Source organism: Xenopus laevis, chromosome 8S (genome assembly GCF_017654675.1).
Source record: "Xenopus laevis strain J_2021 chromosome 8S, Xenopus_laevis_v10.1, whole genome shotgun sequence".
Classification (NCBI taxonomy): domain Eukaryota; kingdom Metazoa; phylum Chordata; class Amphibia; order Anura; family Pipidae; genus Xenopus; species Xenopus laevis.
Window position 1 is genome coordinate 75,241,422 of NC_054386.1, and position 21,966 is coordinate 75,263,387.

The following is a 21,966-nucleotide window of genomic DNA, read 5'->3' on the forward strand; positions in this document are numbered from 1 at the left end:
TTTAACCCTCACTTCTATGGACTGTGTATCAGTTAACTTAGTGACCAACTTTTTCCACTTAGTTCATTCATCAATCAGTTAATACATATGTATAAGATTCACACCTTGTGCCAATAAATATAAAGTGCTTGTGCTTAAATAAATACAACCAATAAAATATTGATTGTCACTACACCGGCTCTGTGTATGTTTTATCAATTAATAATTCTATTAAAAAGCTAATAACAATTAATTTTTACAGATTCTTAGTATTATATCAATTACCTAATGAATTATAATTGATTAATTTAAATTATAAAGTGCCTGTGCTGCAGTGGTTGGTAAAAAACCTCTTAGTTTATATTTATCATAGTAATTAAGGTAATGAATATAGAAAGTGACCAGTGCTAATGATTTGTTAGTTTTAAAAAAAATTGAATAAATTGAGTAAAAATAAATTGGTGCTTCTCAATTGCAGATTTACCCAGCCGCTCCTTGAGAATAAGTGAGGAATTAAGAAAATAGATAGTTGGTGGAGTTGCTCCCAAGATTTCTAACTACAATTTTTTCTAGGTCCCTAGGAGCACCACAGTGGGAGAAGGCAGAAACTGAAGGGCTGTGGCTTCGTTTGTTAACCTTTTCTATCTTAGAAGAGAGGCTATTTAACCCTAAAAAACCGCAGACCATTCAGTTCTTGGAGAGAAAACAGATTCAAGGTAAAGTTGCAGGAAAGATACCTGTTTTTTAAAAAATTTCTATTCACCGAGGTGAAGTTATTATTAAAAGAAAATCAAGAGTCGTGTCTTGCCCTAACGCGCGTTTCGTCACAGCTTTCTCAAAAGGCAAGTATGAAAATGGTTTTTATAGCCGCATATTCACTTTCAGGCGGAGTCGCCTCAAAGTGACGTCACATCCGTCTTCTACCGCCGATCGTCACCATTACGTATGTCTTCAATCCAGTTTGGCGTGTGAGGGTATGCAAACCCTGGACGTCACTCTCCAGGTGGAGTCATCTTCAACTGACGTCACGTTTACCTTTTCCACCGGCCATCAGCGGCACTTCCGCCCTCATCCTCCCTCCTTATATTCATTAACTAAGTGGAAAAAGTTGGTCACTAAGTTAACTGATACACGGTCCATAGAAGTGAGGGTTGAATTTAACCATTGAAGGCAATTCGCAGTCACAAACAAGGTTCTTTGTCTCTTCTCTTTTTAAACAATCAATTCTATCCTTGGGTGTACTAAAGTTTTACGAGACACTTTAATAAAGAAAGTTAGTGAAACCCTATTACTACAGGTGGACAAAGATGTCAAAGAGGGTACAAGAAGCTTTGTTGCTCTGTAACTATGGTAGAAATTAATACATCCCCTGCATCTATATCGAGCTAATGATTTCCTTGTCTTGAGGAATTAGTTACCTATACAGGGGTTGTAAAGAGTTAAGCTCTCTTAGTATGTTGGAAATCCTCTGTGCCACATGGGAGGAACGTATTCATTATGATCCAGATGTGTAATAGTCATTCACTACTCTATATTAAAAAATGGATCCTTTCCACTTTTGACTCCTCTCAAAGGAGGTGGTGGATGCTCCTGGAGAACCTGAGCTAGAAGACTTTAGAAGATGCCTGAGACATGATGTAGGGATGGGCAAATTTTTTCTCCTTGTTTTGCCGCATAAATGATGCCAATAAACTTGTATGGCGTTGTGCGTATCAAAAAGATTTCGCAGTGCGACAAAAAAATTTTGACGCCCATAGACTTTAATGGGCGTAAGCGACATTTCGATGGCAGCGAATTTTCCATGAAACTAAACGGGTCAAATTCGCCCATCCCTGCCTGGAAGTGTGTGTGAGATTTAGATCAGGTTGGGGGCCTCTTCCCTATGCTATTCCTGCAACAGATATGTACATTGTTACACATTTTGATCATGTTAATACTATCTAAGGCAGAAAAAATATCAAATGATTAATATAATTGAGAAATTATTTAACAATGTTAAGTTTTGCAAAACTAAACAGTACATAGGCTACTAAAATCTTATATTCTTAAGAATAATAAAGTCAAACCTTCCATATATCATTTTCCTCTTTGTACTGAATTTCAAACTTCAAACATCTCAGAGGCACTGTTCCCTCAGGAAGTTTCCACTCTAGGAGCATCTCATTCGACTCAGTCTTAAAGACAGATAGCTCTTCCGGAGCTGCTGGTTTAACTGTTGGACAAATTTAAAACTATCCTTAATGTCACAGCACAAATAAAATAGTTAGAAACTATGTTCCAATATTTCATTTCAAGATATATATTTTCACACAGTCCACTGAGTGTAACATTAGTGCACTGTCAGGGATATTACAAATCATACTGGGGCAAGTTATGTAAAAAAAAAATTAAATGCTAATACTATGTAATTTAAATAATTAAAAAAGGTATTATATTATAACATGTCAATTACAGGCCACATCTGTTATTATGTTTTAAAGCAGTGCTGTCCAATTTCTCTGGTACCGAGGGCCAGAATGTTTCAGGCCTACATGGTGGAGGGCCGATAATAGAAGCCTGTGTTGAACACTGCCCCTTTTAAACCACACCCATTTAAACCACACCCATGTTTTCTCAATAACTTTTAAGACCATCTCCACATAAATGGTGGTAACACACAAAAAACAAATGGTTGGTGATCACTGCATGGATATCACAAACCCTATCAGGCTCACATCCCACAGGGTATATAGTAGAGCAGGCAGAGTATGGCACACCCAGGGAGCATAGGGCAGGCAGAGTATGGCACACACAGGGAGCATATCGCAGGCAGAGTATGGCACACACAGGGAGCATAGGGCAGACAGAGTATGGTGCACACAGGGAGTATAGGGCAGGGCAGAGTATGGCACACACAGGGAGCATATGGAAGGCAGAATAGAGCCAGAGACAGGCAGACACTTCAGGCAAGATGGACAGTTCATACTGTGCTACATACAGTGAAAAAATACTGGTGCCCCTTTAGCATTTTGTATGAAGTATGAACAGGTGAACAATGGGTCTGAGTGTGAAAAGTAAAGGGCTTCTGGGGTGTGACCAATAGAGGTGTTACAGATGTGAACAATGCAGGGGGATTACAGATGGAAACAATGCAGTGTACTGATAAATAGGGGGGAAAGTCTGTTCGGATTTGGGTGAAGTCGTTTTTAGAAAATAGTGAGAAATTTTCGGATTTTGATAAATAACCCCCATCATGTCAAACAAATTGAATTGCTTTTTATGATAAAGCAGTCGATATGATCTATTTCAATTATGTCAAAGTGTTTGATATAGTGCCACATAAATGTTTGCTTTTTTAACTAAGATCCATTTGTCTTTGTAATGTTGTTTGTACTGTACAGGAAACTGGATAAAGGATTGTGTCCATTCTAGTTCTGGAGTAGAGTTCTTAGTGGGAAGTTCCAGGGTTCTGTATTGAACCTGCTTTTACTTAATCTGTTAATTAATAACTTGCAGGAGGGCAATGGCAGTAGCATTACCTGTGTTACAAAATTATGAAAGCCAATTAAGTCCATCCAGGATTGTCATCCTTAAAGAGGGATGTGGAAAAACTGGTAATCTGGGAAGCTAAGTGTCAGATGAGATTCAGGGATTTTTTTAATGAAGTCCAAATTTTTTTGGTCAGACTTTTAAAGGGGGAAACACTTTTTTCTCTGAAAAAAAATCTAAAATTTTTCATGATTTATTAAACCCTGTCCGAATAAAAAAGTACTCTACCTCAAGCCTGCCGAGGTCATGTTAGAAGTCAGTGGCATATGTCCCATTTAAAATTGGAATATATCCTGATCTGCGCTGGATTTCATACAATAATCCAAACATTTTTGTGGTTTTCGGGTGAAAATCCAAAAAAGTTTTTCGCGTGTTAAATCAGAAAAAAAATGTACAATTTGGATTTTTTTATGATTTTATGGAGTCTTTTCCCGCATCAGATTTTTCATGAAAATGTATTGATAAATGCAGTAAAAAAATGTCTGCGGGAATTCGGTAGGAGGGGTTTTAACAAGATTGTGAGACATTTTGAAGTCTAATAAATAACCCCATCAGTGTTATTGAGTGTGAGGCTATGCATTTAGGTTTAAAATTAATGATTTAATAAATTATACAATTTGATATATTTGATGTTTTCATGTATGATTAAAATAAAAATGAGAGAAAACTTTGCATTAAAAATAGATTTGATGATACAATACCTATGTCTTGGAGCTGAAATACAAAGTATGATGGCCTTATTGGAAGTGACCCCGCAGTTCCAGTAACACAAACAAAGAAGTCTGTGTAATGTTCCAGTTGCTCACTTTGAAAAATACATCCAGTATTGATCCCATTGGTGCTCTGATAAGAGTCACAGATCATTTTGTGACTTAACCCTTTATGCCTAGAAAACAAAAGACAAACCTGTATGTAAAACCCAACTATTGTAAAATATAAGGAAATTATAAGTCACTAAAGCGACCATATAAAGTACTGTATATAAGGAGTGTGTCTGACTCCTCTCTCTCTCTATATTTGTGCATTTAATGACATGTCAGGCATATAGAGAGTTATAGGCCAGGTGAAAATATTTTATGAGAATATGAGCCTGTTTGGGAACTATTCCAAACAAATAGGATGTACACGCCACTATCGCATTAAGGGGGTTATTTATTTTGCTCTGAATATCCAAAATTCAAATACTTTGTGGTTTTCGGACTAAAAATAACTAAGAATTTTTCTGAATTTATTAAAGCCTGATGGTTTTAAAAGTCTGACTACAAAAAAACTGAATCTCAAAGCTCTCAAGGTCCTGTATAAGTCAATGGGGCAGGTCACAGTCTCTGCGCCGCTGTCTGAATAATTTCGGGGATTTTAGACCAAAAAGTCTGAAACCCCCGGAAAATTCATAGTATTTGCAGAAAAGTACGAAAAATCCATACTTTTCGGGCAAAGCTCCGAAGTTATCGGATTTTTGCCCGACCCATTTTTTTCAGGCTTTTTTAATGTTTAATAAGGTCCATTCGGGCAGTAGGAGTTAATCGGATTTCAATGTTAGAAATACTTAGAAAAATTTGGACCTTGTAAAATAACCCCCAAAAAGTTGGAAAAATTTCAAGTGTTGGTGAAATTGCATCAATTTGAATGCACTGGAATCACAAGGAAAATGTGATATGGTGGAGAAAAATTAAGGCTAACTGCACTATATACCACATAATTTCTCCTGATTCTCAAACTTAAAATGATCTCATCCTTAAAAGTCACCTGAGCTGCCTTCAAGCATACTAGTGAATCATTCCCAGATGTAAGTAACAGTAAAAGAATATTACCAGTACTGCAGTTCATAATTACTGGTAAGGTTATGCAGTTTCCCTGGACTCCATGAACACTTAAGCAATTCCCAGTTATAGTAAATGCACTGAAAATGTCCAATTTTTGATTCAGGCGTTCCTGTAAGCAATAACACATCACATTATTAACACATGAAATATTGTAATTTGTTACCCTCCGTTATTAACAAAGGTACAATAATTAGCTTATTACTTTTGTATTTGTATTATAAATAATTTTTTTTGGTTCCTAATTTTGATATATTTGAATAATAAGATTCAATCTAAATTATATTTTGAAAGTTGCCTATTTTTTTTCATGGGTTCAAGCAAGGATGCTGTAGTTATGCAGCCAACCAAAAATTGAATAAACAAATGAGAACTGTCGCCAGCGTTTGCCACTTCGATCCTTTAGTAAATCTGTCCCTAAGGTTTCTAACACAAGCACACCCTAGTCAATTTTTTCAGGAGCCAGTGAAAGGAACAGTAACACCAAAAAAATTAAAGTGCTTTATAGTAATTAAAATATAATGTATGTTTCACTGGTTTATTTCTTTCAGAAAAACGACTATAGTTTATATAAACAAGCTGCTGTGAGGCCCTGGGGGAAGGCTCAGGTTACATAGCAGATAACTGATGCATTCTGCAGAATCACATTGTATTCTACTATACAAGAGCTTATCTGTTATCTGCTAAGTAACCTGTGACTTTTCTCCTTTTTCAGGCTAAATTGCTGCCCCGTGGTTACACAGCAGCCTGCTTATATAAACTATAGCAGTTTTTCTAAATCAACACATGACTTTTACCAATGCAGGACAACAGTACAATATATTTTAATTACTTTAAAACACTTTTATTTTTTGGTGCTACTTTTCTTTAACTCTTCTGTATGTTTTTAAAGCCTAGGACCCCAGGCAGCAATGCTAGCCACCGAGGCACCATATATTGAGAGTTTGTTCTTCCAAACTGATATTTGCATTTATAATCAACACAATATCAAATTCACCTTACACTCAAGTTAGTGAAGCAGTATGTCAGTGATCTGTGTACATTTAATTGTAAACACTAATAAAAGAAAAAAAAAAGTAATTTCTCAAAAGCACCCCAAAATCAATGACCCATCCCATTCTAGGTGGTAGATTTATTGATTTCAAATTAAAGTTTTAATTGTGATTCAAGGTTTTTGCAGCAAAAATCATGAATATGAGTTTTCAAAACTGAACTTCTTGAAATTTTATTAATGGCAGTTATTTATTTGCTAGGCGCATTGAGAGTGAAATGTAGAATGTGATGTCACTGTGTTGTTTTTCACATTTGTAATGGATCAGGGTTTTTTTAATTGTTTTATAAATTGTGCTCATTTGAGGTGTTGCACCTTTAGGGTTTTTTTCAAATTAAAAAAAACATTTGAATTATGATACATCTGCCCCAATTGTACACACATTGAAATTTGCAAGCACCACTTGAAAGCTTTTTCCCAAAACAATTTTGTTGTAATAATTAATTCCAACTGATCTTGTATTTATAATTATAAATGTCAAATACAAAATAATAACATTTAATTTTGAGCAGAATGAGAGCAGATGAAGCAGGCTAAACTGAAGAATTTGGCATGCTGTCTACTTTACGTATACCAGATGGATCAATATTTTCTGCCTTTATATACAACAGTAATACTGAACAATGATATAAGCAAGCATAAGTAATTAATTCTCAGAGGAAAATTGAAGTGTATTACCTGTTACCGGGACAGAATAATTTGCTTCCCTCCAGTCGCTCCAGATCTGAGATCCGTTTATACAGGGTCCTTTTAGTTGGGTCCTGATTTTGACTGAAATTTCATTGCTGAGATTAAATGCAGCTCTGTGCTTAAGATGTTTTGTTCTAATAGACTTTACAAAAGATGGTAGAAGAAAGCATTGTTTAATTACTAAAAACTCTGCACAGTTTAATTTTCATAAAGGATTACTACTTACATTTCTCGCTTTCTTATTTTCAATCTCTGGTTTTACTTGATCCATACTTCTTGATCTATTCGTCCTTACTTACTTATAAGGGAAAAGTAGCTTTTCCCTGCTATCCCTGTTTCTTGCTTAATTCCATACCTCCTCTCAAAAATGTCACAAATACATAAATATATAAATATAGAATTTTTATTCTAATAATGACTAGAAACATTTTGTGTTATATCTTTGGCATGCTATCTTCTCACCAGTGATTCTTTCTTTATGGATTATGGCAAGTTGCAGTATACTGCTACTTCAACATAAGTTTAGTGAGTAGGGCTTCTGATTATAATTTTTGCCTACTGTTTTAAAGGGCATGTAAAGGCAAAAAATAAAATCCCATTTTTACTTTCTTTAATGAAAAAGAAACCTATCTCCAATATACTTTAATTAAAAAATGTGTTCTGTTTTTATAAGAAACCTGACTGTATGCAGTGAAATTCTCCCTTTATTTATTGCTGTGGATAGGAATTGTCAGATGGTCCCTAACTGCTGAGCAGGGAAACAATCATACTTATGAACAGCAGGGGGAGTCCCACCTTACTTCCCAGCCATGCAGAACTCAAGCAGCTTTGTTTATGACGATCCCTAAGCAGCAAAGACTACACTGAGCATGTGCATCGTCTTAGTCTTGCAAAGATGTATAACAAAATTACAAGATGGTGACCCCCTGTAGCCAACTTTGAAAGCATAAATTATTTGTTTGATTAGGCTCGTGGTGCAGTAAGTTCATGTTTATATTTAGTATACAAAATACAGCATTTCTAGCCTTATTCTATTTTAGACTTTACATGCCCTTTAATCACAAAAAAATCTATAATTTTTGAATATTTTGTTTAGCTAAACACGGCAGACCAGAAAATTGACTTAACTTCATGTTTGGTCCTCGCAAGGCAGATAATTAGCTTGCTAGTGCATCGATAATTCCTGGCATAAACTCCAAGCATAACTTGAGCTTTAAAGTACTGATCTGATCTCAGAAAATGTTTGCTTTCAATAATTTTTTAAACTACTAAAAAAAAACAAAAAAAAAACGGACATTATATTTATCGTTTGTGTGATTACATTTAGAGTTTATAAAAGCAGGGTAAAACAGCTTCCTTTCTCATAATTTATTCAGTGAAAAAATGAAGAAATTAGATTTAAAAAACTTTAGAATCTCTCCATGTTGGTTTGAACACTAATCGCCTGAAACTGTGGCTATTTTCAGAATCTGACTTACCTGAGTGCACAAATCTTAACAGTGGGGAGATTAAACAACTGCTCAGTAAGCAAATGGCCCAACATAGGAGGGCTTACACTCAGTAGTCCTTCTACATCAAAAGGGACACTCCTTTGAGCACTTGTTTGAATGGCTGCCCCCATTGTTGCACACCGCTTATTTATATAAACAATAGTAGTGTTTCTGAAGCAAACACGCCAGTTTTACCAGTGCAGGGCAACAGTACATTATATTTGTATCACTTTAAAACACTTTCATTTTTTGATGTTACTGTTATGGGAATTCTCTACCTCTCGAATAAAATGAAGTATCACTGCTTAATTCCATATATCATGATCTGGATGAATGAAAGCCTTCACAGACACATAACACATGATTGTATCTGTGTTGTATCCAAGCAAATTCCCATTTGACCAATAGTGAGCAACTGCCACTGACGTTACCACTCCCTGTATCATTACTTTACTGATAATGTTGGTAACTGACTCACTCTCACATTCAGTAGGGAATACTAAAAGTTACATTTATCAAGAACATGGTAAAGCTTTAGGAAGAATACCCCCCCATTATCAAAAAAATCTGCAATCATCTGCAGATGCTTTCTAGCCTTACACTGTAAACCACTATAGGATAAATGTTAAGTGATCTGCACACAAGCAAGAAACAATATCTTGAAATATAATAATATAATTATAGTTGCATTACTTTCCATCTATTTCCAGCTCCATTCTGGTACTGTAATTCGTATATAACCGCACAGTCTCCTTTTCTGTCAGCAGCATGCCATGAAATATCCAACATTCCCAAATATCCAGGATCATATATTTCCAGGTGCGAAGGTGGGTCAACTAAAAACGACATTCAAAAAAACTATAAGGAAACCACCAAATTTTAATAGCCTCACAAAAGTACAGCTGCTTTAAAGGATTTATACTTACCATAACCTTTACTTTAAATCAGTTTTATCTCAGTTCCAAAGGCAGCACTAACTGATGAGATTGAACTCTTTTTTTGATTGGGAAAAAAAGACATTTTATTTCCTAAAGATTTTTCCCTTCTTCAGAAAAATGTGTTGGCGCAGATGATTTTCTATAGCAGCATCATGCAGCCAAGGCTTACCTTGACCCTTAACCCAGCATACTTAAAGGAGTTAGTAAGGAAGCAAGTAATGCAGTTCCCGTTCTTTGGTATATGTTTAGTTTAAAAAAGTTGCCAAAGACATCTCAAAGTTCCCTTGAGGTCATGATCAAGAAGGATCTGATTTTAGGATAATTTTCTTGGGCATAATCTGTTAGGAATCTAACTAGGATTCTCCTATCTCCTACATGGATGTTGAAGAATCAGAGGCAGTTTAGAAAACATTTTCAAAACCAAGCATTCAGTATATCTCACCTGGAACATGTATTCTAAATAGTGATGGGCGAATTTATTCGCCAGGCGCGAATTCGCGCCGAATTTGCGCGATTCGCCGCCAGCGAATAAATTCGCAAAACTCCCGCGAAAATTCGCGGAAAAAATTCGCTGGCGTCAAAAAAATTTTTCCGAAAAACGGACGCCGGCGTCAAAAATGGGCGCCGGCGTCGGAAAAACGGGCGCCGGCATCAAAAACGAGAGATTCGCGAATTTTCCGGCGAAGCGAAACGGCGCAAATTCGCCCATCACTAATTCTAAACCTTGACTTGAGACTGGATACAGACGCCCCTGAACTGGTGTGAAAAGTAACTCAGAAACTTAACAAGTATGATCTACAACTGGCCATTGATCTTGGTTTTTAGGTCTTTGACATTTTTATTTGAATTTGGTTCCAAACCAGTGTGATTATGGCGCACACAGATGCATAATTACGCTGAAGCCAGAGGCTCTTGGGCTCTTTCTTTGAGGTCTCTGGTTTATGTGTCCCATTGGTGATTAAAATAACAACACAGTCTGTCTGGACTTTTGCAACCATTTACATTTGTTAAAAGTTAAAAAGGCATGGCAAACTGACTCCAACTGAAAAGAAGTGACTGGGAAAGATCTTAACTGTGGCGTCAATTTCCCTGTTTGGACATTCCTTCTGGTTATGTTTCAGAATCTTTCTGTAGTTAAAATACATTAACTGGTTGTTGCAGCTCTAAAGTCTACTCCTTTGGGAGAATGTTGTTTTTTGAGCCAATACATGGATTATGTTCCACTCATCTGAATATCTGCACTAGTTTATTAAAGGAACAGTAACACCAAAAAAATGAAAGTGTCCTAAACGAATTAAAATTTAATGTAGTGTTATCCTGCACTGGTACAACTGGTGTGTTTGCTTCAGAAACTCTACTATAGTTTATATAAACAAGCTGCTGTGTAGCCATGGGGGCAGCCATTCAAAGCTAAAAAGGGAGAAAAGGCACAGGATACACAGCAGATAACAGATAAACTCTGTAGTATACAATGGGATTCTTCAGAACTTATCTACTGGGTATCCTGTGCTTGAATATCTGCCCCGATAGTAGCACTGTCTTGGGGTCATGATTATAAGTGAAATGGTTGTGACCCTTGCAAAACTCTAGCACTTTAATAGTAGTTTTTGGAACATATAGAAATATAAAAAAAGAGAGAGTCTTTTGGTTTCACAAATTTCACAAATGACCAATGTCAGTAACATTTGTATCTGATTCACATGCCAGATTTTGTTGACATTAGATAAATAAGGGCTAAAGGATTTGGCAGCTTTCGCAAAAACATAATAATTACATCCTTTTCCCTTCCTATATTGATACAGATGAAGTCACATTGGTTCGTGTGTTTAATACAGAATATATAAACCCATTAAACCCACTTATTCCATTTTAACACAGAAAATTGCATCACAACATCCCATTTCATTAAAGAGTTCTCCATTTGTGAACAATGGTGCTCTGGTATGCGAATGAAAAGGTTTAATTTAATAAATGAGTTTAGATAACACAGTTCCTTCACATTCTCGAGTCATGACGCATTTAACACATGAATCCAAGAGGCTTCATTTGTATGTGTATAACTGATGTTATTGACTTTTACCACTTACAAAGTATTACACAACTGTTGGCATAAAACAAATCTGATTCAATCTGTTGCTTTATGTGTAACACTGGATCAGTGTTTCTCTTACACATATTCCATCTGCTTAATTGGATCTAGGAATGTACCTTTGGTTGGCCATTCGTTTTTGGTTGGCGTATTTGTCCCATTTCGTTTTGCCGAAAAATTCGAGAATTTCCTGTGAAATTCACAAAACGGCGAAGAATTTGTGAAACGAATTGTCGTCAATGGGCGTCAATTATTTTGACACGTGTCAATTTCAAAGCCCGCAACAATTTTTACACATGTGCCTATTTTGTCCAAATGCGTTAAAGTCAAAGGGCGTCCGAATAATTTTGACATGCGACAATTTTTATGCGCGTGACTATTCTGAATTGTGCCCAAATTTTTTTGACGCAGCATATATAAGTCAGCTGCTAAAACAACTATGCTAGGATAAGGCTCATCTGGATTGGTCGGTTAGGAACATGCTGTGGTGGTTTTGCACTACATTTTCACAAGCATCACATTTTTCATATATTTTTCTACTTAACTAATACACAGATCAAACAAATATATTTACCTGTCACATGAGCTTCAGTGCAACATTTCACAAGCACAGTGGCATGTAAAACAATCCTGCAGATCCAATGAAACGTCTCAAAATTCACAAGGCCAGCACTTTGAGAATATTTAAAATTCTGCATTTTGTTTAGAAGAGGTAGTCTTATTTTTACTTAGCTGGAAAAATAGCAAAATATCGGTCAGAGTGGTAACAATGATATAACATTCTAAATATTAAATAGTGGCGACAATTCATTAATGTTACGAAAACACAGCTTTCCCTGTGCAAGAAGTAGGTTACCGGTAACTGGCTGATTTGGTGAGTCAAGAATGAGTGGCTTTGAGTCACTGTACAAAAATTTACAAGGACCTAATGTAACTGACAAATATACAGAAACATATGCACATTCAGTGTAACATAAGCCCATATTCTGTCCACATGGCACCCACAATTTATGATGTGAGACTTCCCCCTAATCCACAATATATACACATGTACATACACATCATCCATGATAATCCATTAGGTATTCTGGCATCCTGGGTCCTGCCCTACATACCGTACATAATTAGTTTGCCTTCTTCTGTATATTTGTATATTTCTGTATATTTGTTTCCCTCTAGTGATGGGTGAATTTATTCGCCAGGTGCGAATTCGCGGCGAATTTGCTCGATTCACCGCCAGCGAATAAATTCGCGAAACACCCGCGAAAATTCGCCTGAAAAAATTCAACGGCATCGAAAAAAACGGACGCCGGCACAGTTTTGCGAATTCGCCCATCACTACTTCCCTCTTTTCTACCAACACTGAGTAAGGGTACTGGCAGACAAGGAAATGTGTCACTGCATGGTAAATCTACACTACTGCAGGCAACAAATCTCCAGAAACTGCTTTCCCCATTTTTGGGAGATCTGTCAGTAGCACATTTCTACAAATCTCCTTGTCTGCCAGTGCCCTAAATTTACATTTGGCCAGTAAACCATAGCAACTGTTTTAATTATATGTTTTTTTCAGCCACCTGCAGGTAGAACAATTGAAGCATGTTTGACTGGTTGTCATAGATGATTGCCCAGCAGCAAGTTAGTGTTGACAATTGACGTCAATACTGAAAGTGAGCATCAACTGGAATGAGAGGCAGACAGCAGGAGTATCTAATTTCAGATAGTCCTCTCTACTTTTGTTTTCAGTGCAGTAAGAGACCAAACAATGAACATCCAGTGTTCAGATATAGTATATCCTTTCATTACAGCAGAACATAGATTTTTTTTCTAAATATTTAGGTCCACAGACTCCCACATTTCTGCAAAAGTTAAACCTTCTTATTTTCTTGCGTATTCTAAAGCCTCCACCCACGGCACCCCACAGTTTGGCAAACATTGGCCTAAGGAAAAGTTAACTTTTAGATATGTCCTGAGCCCTGACCATAAACATAAATTCATCGATAACTGCTTCCATATAAGACTGCAAGGAATGAGAGATATTGTGAAATCATGAATGGAAAGCATTACGGAACGCATTTTAGGAAATCCTGCGGCGAAATACCCTTCCTTCCTGCTATGTCCTATGCCTTCTGAATGGCGCATCGGTGCTTTTACCGTCAGTCATTGTCCAAATCTGCAGTCTCACATCCATCCTCTACCCTCCCTTCTCAGCCGTCAGTAATGCTAACTCCATATCATTTTAACATATTAGTCTCCACTGACAGGCAGGCTGATAATTACTGTAGACAGAGACACAAATCACACACAGGCAGGGAAACCTTGTGTCTTAAGATATGTCTGTAGGGAGACCAGGATTTAGCGCAGTCAGAGAAAATGGCCATTAGCTTAATTCATTATTGTATCAAAGTGAACCAAGTCTCGTCAGATTTCATAAGAAAATTAAATGTAAAGTCACCAAGGCCAATATTGACAGAAATAAACTGCATAAAAATGAGTGAAGGAAATAAAAACCTCTGCACAAAGAACAGAAAACTCAGGTCAAAAAAACAAAACAAGAGTAGCATTAACATTATATCTTTTAGAGCTAGCTTTTTGCATTTGCCCCCTGTTCCTACAATTAGCGCCTATAGGCACAGGTCTTTGTGAAAAGACCTTTACTTTTCCAGTAAATGCAGTGCTGTCTGTGTTTGGCGTTGCTCTATTTAAAGGAGCAGTAACAACAACAAAAAATTAAAGCTTTTTGAGGAATGACAATAGAATGTAATATCTAATATAAGTAATTTTAAAACAACTGGACTTGCTGAGCAATCATTGAAGACGTTTCACTACTCATCCGAGGCAGCTTTTTCAGTTCAACTGACTGGTTTGGGAAGTCCTAGGCATATAAACGCTTCCACTAATCCAATCACAATGGCACATTGTAACTCTGCAGAGAGGTGACATCTGAAACTCACAGAGGTGTAGATTCTGTGGGTTTACTGTGATAGAATTAGCGATGTGTCATACAACTCCTAGAACCAGGTGCTACTTGAGTTGCATGAATGGATGTGTGAAGTGTTCTGAAACTGCTGGGGTACAGATGTTAGAACAGCATTGTATGTAGTGGACAGATGGTGTTGAAGACCCCTGCCTCTGTTCAGGGATGTTCTGTTCAGGGATGTTCTGTTCAGGGATGTTCTGTTCAGGGATGGTTTCTCCACCTTGTCTTTTAGGTGTAGAAAGACAGCCGAGCCTTACCCTGTAGAGTTCGCCCTCCTATGCTGAGCCATTCACTTGGTGAGCAGTTGTTTTGTCTCCCCAATGTAGTGATGGGCGAATTTGCGCCGTTTCGCTTCGCCGAAAAATTTGCGAATTTCGCGAAACGGCGAAAAATTCGCGAAATGGCGCCGGCGTCTCGTTTTTGACGCCGGCGCCCGTTTTTCCGACGCCGGCTCCGTTTTTGACGCAGGCGTCCGTTTTTCGGGAAAAAAATTTTGACGCCGGCGAATTTTTACCGCGAATTTTCGTGGGCGTTTCGCGAATTTATGGAGTGTGGGAGAAACTCTGAGGATTTTCAATAAACACCACGTCCCTGTGTTTTTCAAACCTAGCAACACACTGAGACAAAAACTGGTCCACCCTAAGGATCCAACCCCTAAAGAAAAACAAAGCAATGTGGTATACGGAGTCCAGTGTAGCGAGCAGTGCACAGATCTATATATTCGGGAGACAAAACAACTGCTCAGCATAGGAGGGCACATTCCTCAGGGCAAGACTCGGTTGTCTTTCTACACATAAAATCTGAGAATGTATATACTATGTATTTTTAATTACAAGCCACACATTAAAACAACATAATTGCTAAGTAATTGCGTCTCTAGATAATTATGACGCTGTTTAAGGAGGAGAATTGTTGACTGCTCTTCTCATCATAGACTGTTGTTAGCTTCAGGGGACATGCATCTACATTTTGCAGCTGTGGTGCTGCAGGGAAAAAAGTGGCAACTTACATCTTACATGAAAATTGCTGTGTCATCTTTAAGCTGCAGAGATGTTACTAGCATGTCCATAAAAATATCACTTGAGGAGTTTTTAGTTATCCTGCAAGTCACTACACAGAAAAGCTACCGGAGAAAAACAAACTAGAGATGCCCAGGGGTGGATGACTAAGAAATGAAATATACCTGAATATTATTCTACGCAGTGAATCAGTCACTATAAACAAGTCACACACAGTAATCGTGAATGTGGCAGTGCAAGTATATACTAAGGTATTAGCTGTTGCCATGGTTAACTAGTACATAGCAACATACTGCAATATGTATCTGATATTACCATAAGTATTTTGATAAAGGTGATAATGATAATATGTATACTGGATATTGCTAGAATTCTTTTTTAAAAGTGTCTATCTGCAGTAGATTACAAGCTAATTCAGATAGGCTATTTTTCTTAGCATTAAGTAACATCCTAGAATTGAATTTGTCTGTGAACAGAATGGCCACAAGTGGACAAAGGCTCAGTTCTGCAGCTTCTTCTTCATTGGAACAAGCTGAATCAGATAAAAGGAAGGACAATATAATATAGTGTTGTCCTGCACTGGTAAAACAGACCTGGTTGCTTCAGAAACACAACTATGGTTTATTAAAACAAGCTGCTGTGCAGCCATTCAAGTACAGGATACACAGCTGATAACAGATACATTCTGAAGAGTTACATTGTATACTATAGAGCTTATCTGTCATCAACTGTGTATCCTTTGCTTGAACGGCTGCTCGCCATGGATACACAGCAGAATGTTTATAGTGGGACCCGTTATCTGGAAAACCATTATCCAGACTCCCATAGATGCCCATTATAATCAAATAATCCACATTTGTAAAAACGATTTGCATTTTCTCTGTGATAATAAAACCGTACCTTGTACTTGATTAGACAAAAATGTAATTAATCCTTATTGGAAGCAAAATCAGCTTATTGGGTTTATCTAGGGGCAGATTTACAAAATTCGAGTGAAGAATTCGAATGAAAAAAAATTCGAATTTCGAAGTATTTTTTGGGTACTTCGACCATCGAATTGGTTAAATTCGATCGAATTCGAACGATTCAAACGATTCGAAGTAAAAATCGTTTGACTATTCGACCATTCGATAATCGAAGTACTGTCTCTTTAAAAAAAAATTCGACCACCTACTTCGGTAGATAAAACCTACCGAAGTCAATGTTAGCCTATGGGGAAGGTCCCCATAGGCTTGCCTGTGATTTTTTGATCGAAGGATTTTCCTTCGATCGTTGGATTAAAATCCTTCGAATCGTTCGATTCAAAGGATTTAATCGTTCGATCGAACGAAAAATCCTTCGATCGATTGATCGCAGGATTTGCGCAAAATTGTTCGACTCCGATATTCGAAGTCGAACGATTTTAGTTCCCAGTCGAATATCGAGGGTTAATTAACCCTCGATATTCGACCCATAGTAAATCTGCCCCCTAATGTTTACATGATTTTCCAATACATTTAAGATATAAAGATCAAAATTACGGAAAGAACGGTTATCCGGAAAACCCCAGGTCCCAAGCATTCTGTATAACAGGTCCCATACCTGTATAAATTATTGTAGAGTTTCTGAAGCAAACACACCAAATGGTCAAAACTGTCAAATTTGACTAGGGAGTTATCCAAACTCGATTCGATTTATCATACTCTGGCCTTTTAAAAATTCAAATTCGACTATTCACCCCCTAAAACCTACCGAATTGCTGTTTAAGTCAATGGGAGAGGTCCAGGGATCAATTTGGAGATGTTTGCAGACATTCCTGACATTCAAGTTTTTCTCGGAGCAGAAACTCGAATGGAGTTTGATCGATTCGAGTTTTCGGGTCATTTAAATTCGTTCAAGTTGGAAAAAACAAGATGAGCGAATGAAATCAGATACGTGTAGACCTGCTGTTTCAACACACACCATCCATCATGTGATAAGCATTCAATTTGAAAATATAAGAAACAGACCAGGAACAGGCAGTACCTTAGTCTGCAAACACCCTTTATTGGTGTATTTTCACTCACCAATATGAGTGAAAATACACCAATAAAGGGTGTTTGCAGACTAAATTACTGCCTGTTCCTGGTCTGTTTCTTATATTTTCAAATTGGAAAAAATGTATTTTATTAATAAATTTAGATTAGTCAAATTTATGGTAGTTTATGGGAGTTTTCAAAAATTTACATGAATTTCGAAATTCGACCCTTGATACATGTGCCTCATCAAGTACAAAACATTATTGTGAACCAATATGTACACTCATATCATAGTAGATATTCTGTAGAAAATGTATGTTACCGTATGTACAAATATAGGCAACCTCAGCTGATTTGGTTGCAGGCCAATAGCTAATTGCTACTATTCTGGATTTTGAAACTATAGAAGAACGAAGAAGAAATTAACATTTTTGGATGCAAATCAGCACTTTTTTAAACAGCAGATTTTCCCACAGGTATTCAGCATTATTGTATGTACAGTATAAGGATGCCTAAATTCAGCTGATAATTTTACAGCGAGGATGACATCACTTCCGTGGGGTTTTAAAAGTTTAGCATAGAAGCATACACAACACAATTGACAAGCCAATAAAAAGAAAGCAAAGCTGCATAGCCACCAGATATATGTTTTTGTAAAGTCTACACAGAAGTCACCTCTATTCAGTCTGCTGGAGAAATGGGCATGGTCTATGAAAAAATTTAGCTGTTTTGTTTCACCATCTGTCCTTTTTGTTTTAAAATTATAGGGGCCCTAATCTAAATGATAAATAAAACAATGCAATTTCAGTTATATATGAGTTTTGTTTTTCTCCAGAACTACAGCTATTCCGCTTTAATTTATTGTTCCCTTCCTTGTCTGACAAGCTATAAATAAGGGATGATTAATGATTGCATCTGACCCCTTGAATTCTAGCATGCATAAGTTTGGACACAGGTTATTCGTTCTTGGTGATACACATGCAAGAATGAAAACACTTCAGTTTCATATTTGTTCAACTCTGCTTGCACACCATATGAGCAGTAGTGAATAGAAATTGAATTATTTTACTGGGACATAAGGAATGGCCTGAAATGTTTTGTGCCTATTGTGGCACTCTTTCCTAGGCTGAGCCCATACCTCCCAACTTTTAGAGGGACAGTCCCTCTTTTGACAGCTCAACCCGCAGTCCCTCGTTTGTACTGTCCTATTTTTCTCTGCACTGAACAGCCAGAAAAAGAAACAATGTTTCTAACTTAATTGGCTTTTGTCAGAGAGCCAAGAATAGCCACAACAGAAGATAAGATACATTTGTAACAATTCAAATATATCTAGATAAGCAAATAATTAATTGTAACAATATAAGATAACAGGTCCCTCGGGAGAGGCAATTCACCTTCATTAGCAAAACTGTAATAACTGGGGGAAAAAAACTCAGAAATATGTTCAAACTTTTATAACCTGCCAAATTTCGTAAAATGAACATGGTAATTAGGGGGTGTGGCCACAAAAATGGGCATGGTCAAAATTTTTCCACGTTACTAGGGATGGGCAAATTTTTTCGCCTTGTTTCGCCGCGGAAATGATGGCCATAGACTTATATAACTTATATATGGTGCGTCAAAAAAAAAAAGACTAAAAAAAATTGTTAGATGCCCATAGACTTTAACTTTTAATTTTTGTCGAAACGAAACGGGTCAAATTCGCCCATCCCTAACGACAACTTTTTTGTCCCTCTTTTAATTTCCAAAATGTTGGGAGGTATGGCTGAGCCTTTGAGTAAGTGTCCCAATAGAGACAAAATGCATTAGGCCATTCCTTATGTCCTAATAAAATAATTACGTTTTTAAAACTATTACTTTTGACTTTTTGCAGGGTCGCTCCTGCCACGAGTAAAGGTGAGAACCTAACATTGAAATTCAGCTCTGCTAATCCAGCAAACGCAATATCGCTCACTGCACTAGCGACCCCTGTGGACCATTTCCGACGCTAAGGGGCATATTTATTAAGAGTCGAATTTTGATTCGAAAAAACTTTGAAATTGTAATTCGAAAAGACCAACCGAAATTAAGTCAAAGTTTTTTCTTGGTCAAATAGGTCCGTGTTCGATCGAATAGGTCCGTATTCATCCAAATTCAAATCATACGAATCGAAGGAATAGCGCATTCGATCAAATTCGATTCGAAATTTCTCCCAAAAAAAACTTAGATTTTTCAAAGTCCACCAATTGACTCCATATAGGTTGTAGGAGGTTCCCTATAGGCTAAAACAGCAATTCGGCAGGTTTTAGATGGCAAATGGTCGACGTCGAATTTTTAAAGAGACAGTACATGATAAATTTCGATATTCGAATTTTCTAATTTTTTTCAAATTCAAATGGAATTTGTACTGTTCCCTAGTCGAAGTACACAAAAAATAGCTTGAAATTCAAATTTTTTTTTAATTTGAAAATTCACCTCGACCTTTGATAAATCTGCCCCTAAAAGTTTAAACAGAGGAGCGGGGGGTAGTATCGGTCAGCGTTTCAGGCGGCATCGTATCCGTGGACTTTTTGAGAGACTTTTTGAGATACATTGCTTTTTATTGCATGATTCCTTACCATATAACCTTGATTGGGGTCACTTGTTAGACACTCTTCCATACTTAGCATACTGGCTATTTTATATTATATTTTGGGGGAGTGCACTTAAAGGCAGTATAAATTGATGCTACCACTTTTTTCTCTAAACCATTGATAATATCCATGGATGGGGAGAGCAGGGCGTTCATGGAAGCTTATAGAAAAAGCAGCATGGCCGGTTTCACCCATGTTATTATATGCCAATATAAAGATACAGAAGGCTATATGCAAAATAACCAATGGTACATACATTAACCAGAAGAAATTACATAGAAAATCGATCTGGATTCAGGAGAATTCAACAGATTAATTAAAATAAGAGATCTTCACCCAAAACAGTTTTTATAAACAAGTTCCAGTAAATGCAGCAAATACATTGCACTGGCTGCACTGTAGTGTTCAGGTAATACTGCATAATCTCCCAGTATACACTAAATAAGACATCAATAGAGAAACTATAACACACTGTAGCGCTATGATTCATATAAAGATATACTGAAGCAACCTTTTACAATGAAAATGAATGAATGAATCAATTAAAACATTCCTGTTCGCAAACTATTTAAAGGAATAGTAACACCAAAAAATGAAGTCGTTTTTAAGTAATACAAATATTATGTAGTGCTGCCCTGCACTGGTAAAACTGATCTGTTTGCTTCACAAACACTACTATAGTTCATATAAACAAGCTGCTGTGTAGCAATGGCGGCAATTGAAAAAAGACTATATAACATTATGTTCTACAGAGCTTATCTGCTGTGTAACTTGAGCCTTATCTCCTTTGAATGGCTGCCCCCGTTGCTGTTTCTGAAGCAAACACAGCCGTTTTACTAGTGCAGGGCAACACTGCACTATATTTTTATTACTTTTAAACAATTTCATTTTTTGATGTGACTGTTCCTTTAAGTCCAAGCAAGACTCACATAAAAGAATATAAGCTTTACTCGTTAACAAGAAACACACAGAGAAAATGTGAAAATTGTGTAAACATGTTCAGAAAAATATATGTACAATATTTGAATAAAGTAATATTACTAACTAAAATATGCTTCTATTCATGCACACTGTGATCAGAACTCTACTTACAAACTTGCATGTGGACGTATCCCCTGAGTGTTAAACCAGCAGCACTGAGCTTGATTTATAAAGTCTAAAGAGTAGGTGTGTCTTGCAGTATCTGCTGTATCATACAGGACTAAGTTCCAAAAGTCCAGGCTTGCAAAATGTTAAAATGTTTTTTTGATGTTAGAAATACATGCAGGGATTTTTTTTGGGGGGGGGTTGTTTTTTTTCAGTTGCTTGTGTAGCAGTTCATACGTTTGCATCTTCGTACTCTTACAGATTCTGCTCTGAGCTTTAATTCTTATCACATTAATCATATTTCTTTAGGGAAGAGACGTGAGAACTAGCGTCAGGGACATCTCTCCTTTTCATTTCATGTTCAGGATGTAAAGGCAGGCGTTATATTACTCATAGAAATATCTCCGATTTTACTTTTTGTAACAAACATTTAACCCTGGAAGTGCAGCATCGCTTAGATATTGGCATCCCAGTAAACACACACAGCATGGCATGGATTAAGAGAATCACGGGGAAGGGTAGATCTATTAAGTATTTTAATTAAGAACAGATAAGCTGTACAATAAAATAGTTTAATGATTCAGAGACAGTAAATACGACCATCAGTTTACTGTGTATTTTATTTATTAATAAGCACCAACATATTCTCCAGTGTTATACATTAGGGAATTGACAACAACGGACATAGAC

General features: G+C 36.8%; 1 protein-coding gene across 3 annotated transcripts in view; it reads right to left on the reverse strand.

The window, feature by feature from the left end:
- Positions 1 to 21,314, reverse strand: part of il13ra2.S (interleukin 13 receptor subunit alpha 2 S homeolog) — a 33,593-nt gene extending 12,279 nt beyond the window's left edge. For 2 of the 3 annotated variants that reach the window (XM_018232079.1, NM_001095057.1), the window contains 7 exon segments: positions 21,283 to 21,314; positions 12,160 to 12,317; positions 9,252 to 9,394; positions 7,057 to 7,210; positions 5,319 to 5,439; positions 4,209 to 4,393; positions 2,046 to 2,191 (listed from right to left, as the gene is read on the reverse strand). In XM_018232079.1, the coding sequence (XP_018087568.1) occupies positions 2,046 to 2,191; positions 4,209 to 4,393; positions 5,319 to 5,439; positions 7,057 to 7,210; positions 9,252 to 9,394; positions 12,160 to 12,283 (873 nt within the window). In that variant the 5' untranslated portion in view covers positions 12,284 to 12,317; positions 21,283 to 21,314. 3 annotated transcript variants of the gene reach the window in all.
- Positions 21,315 to 21,966: the final 652 nt, after the last annotated feature.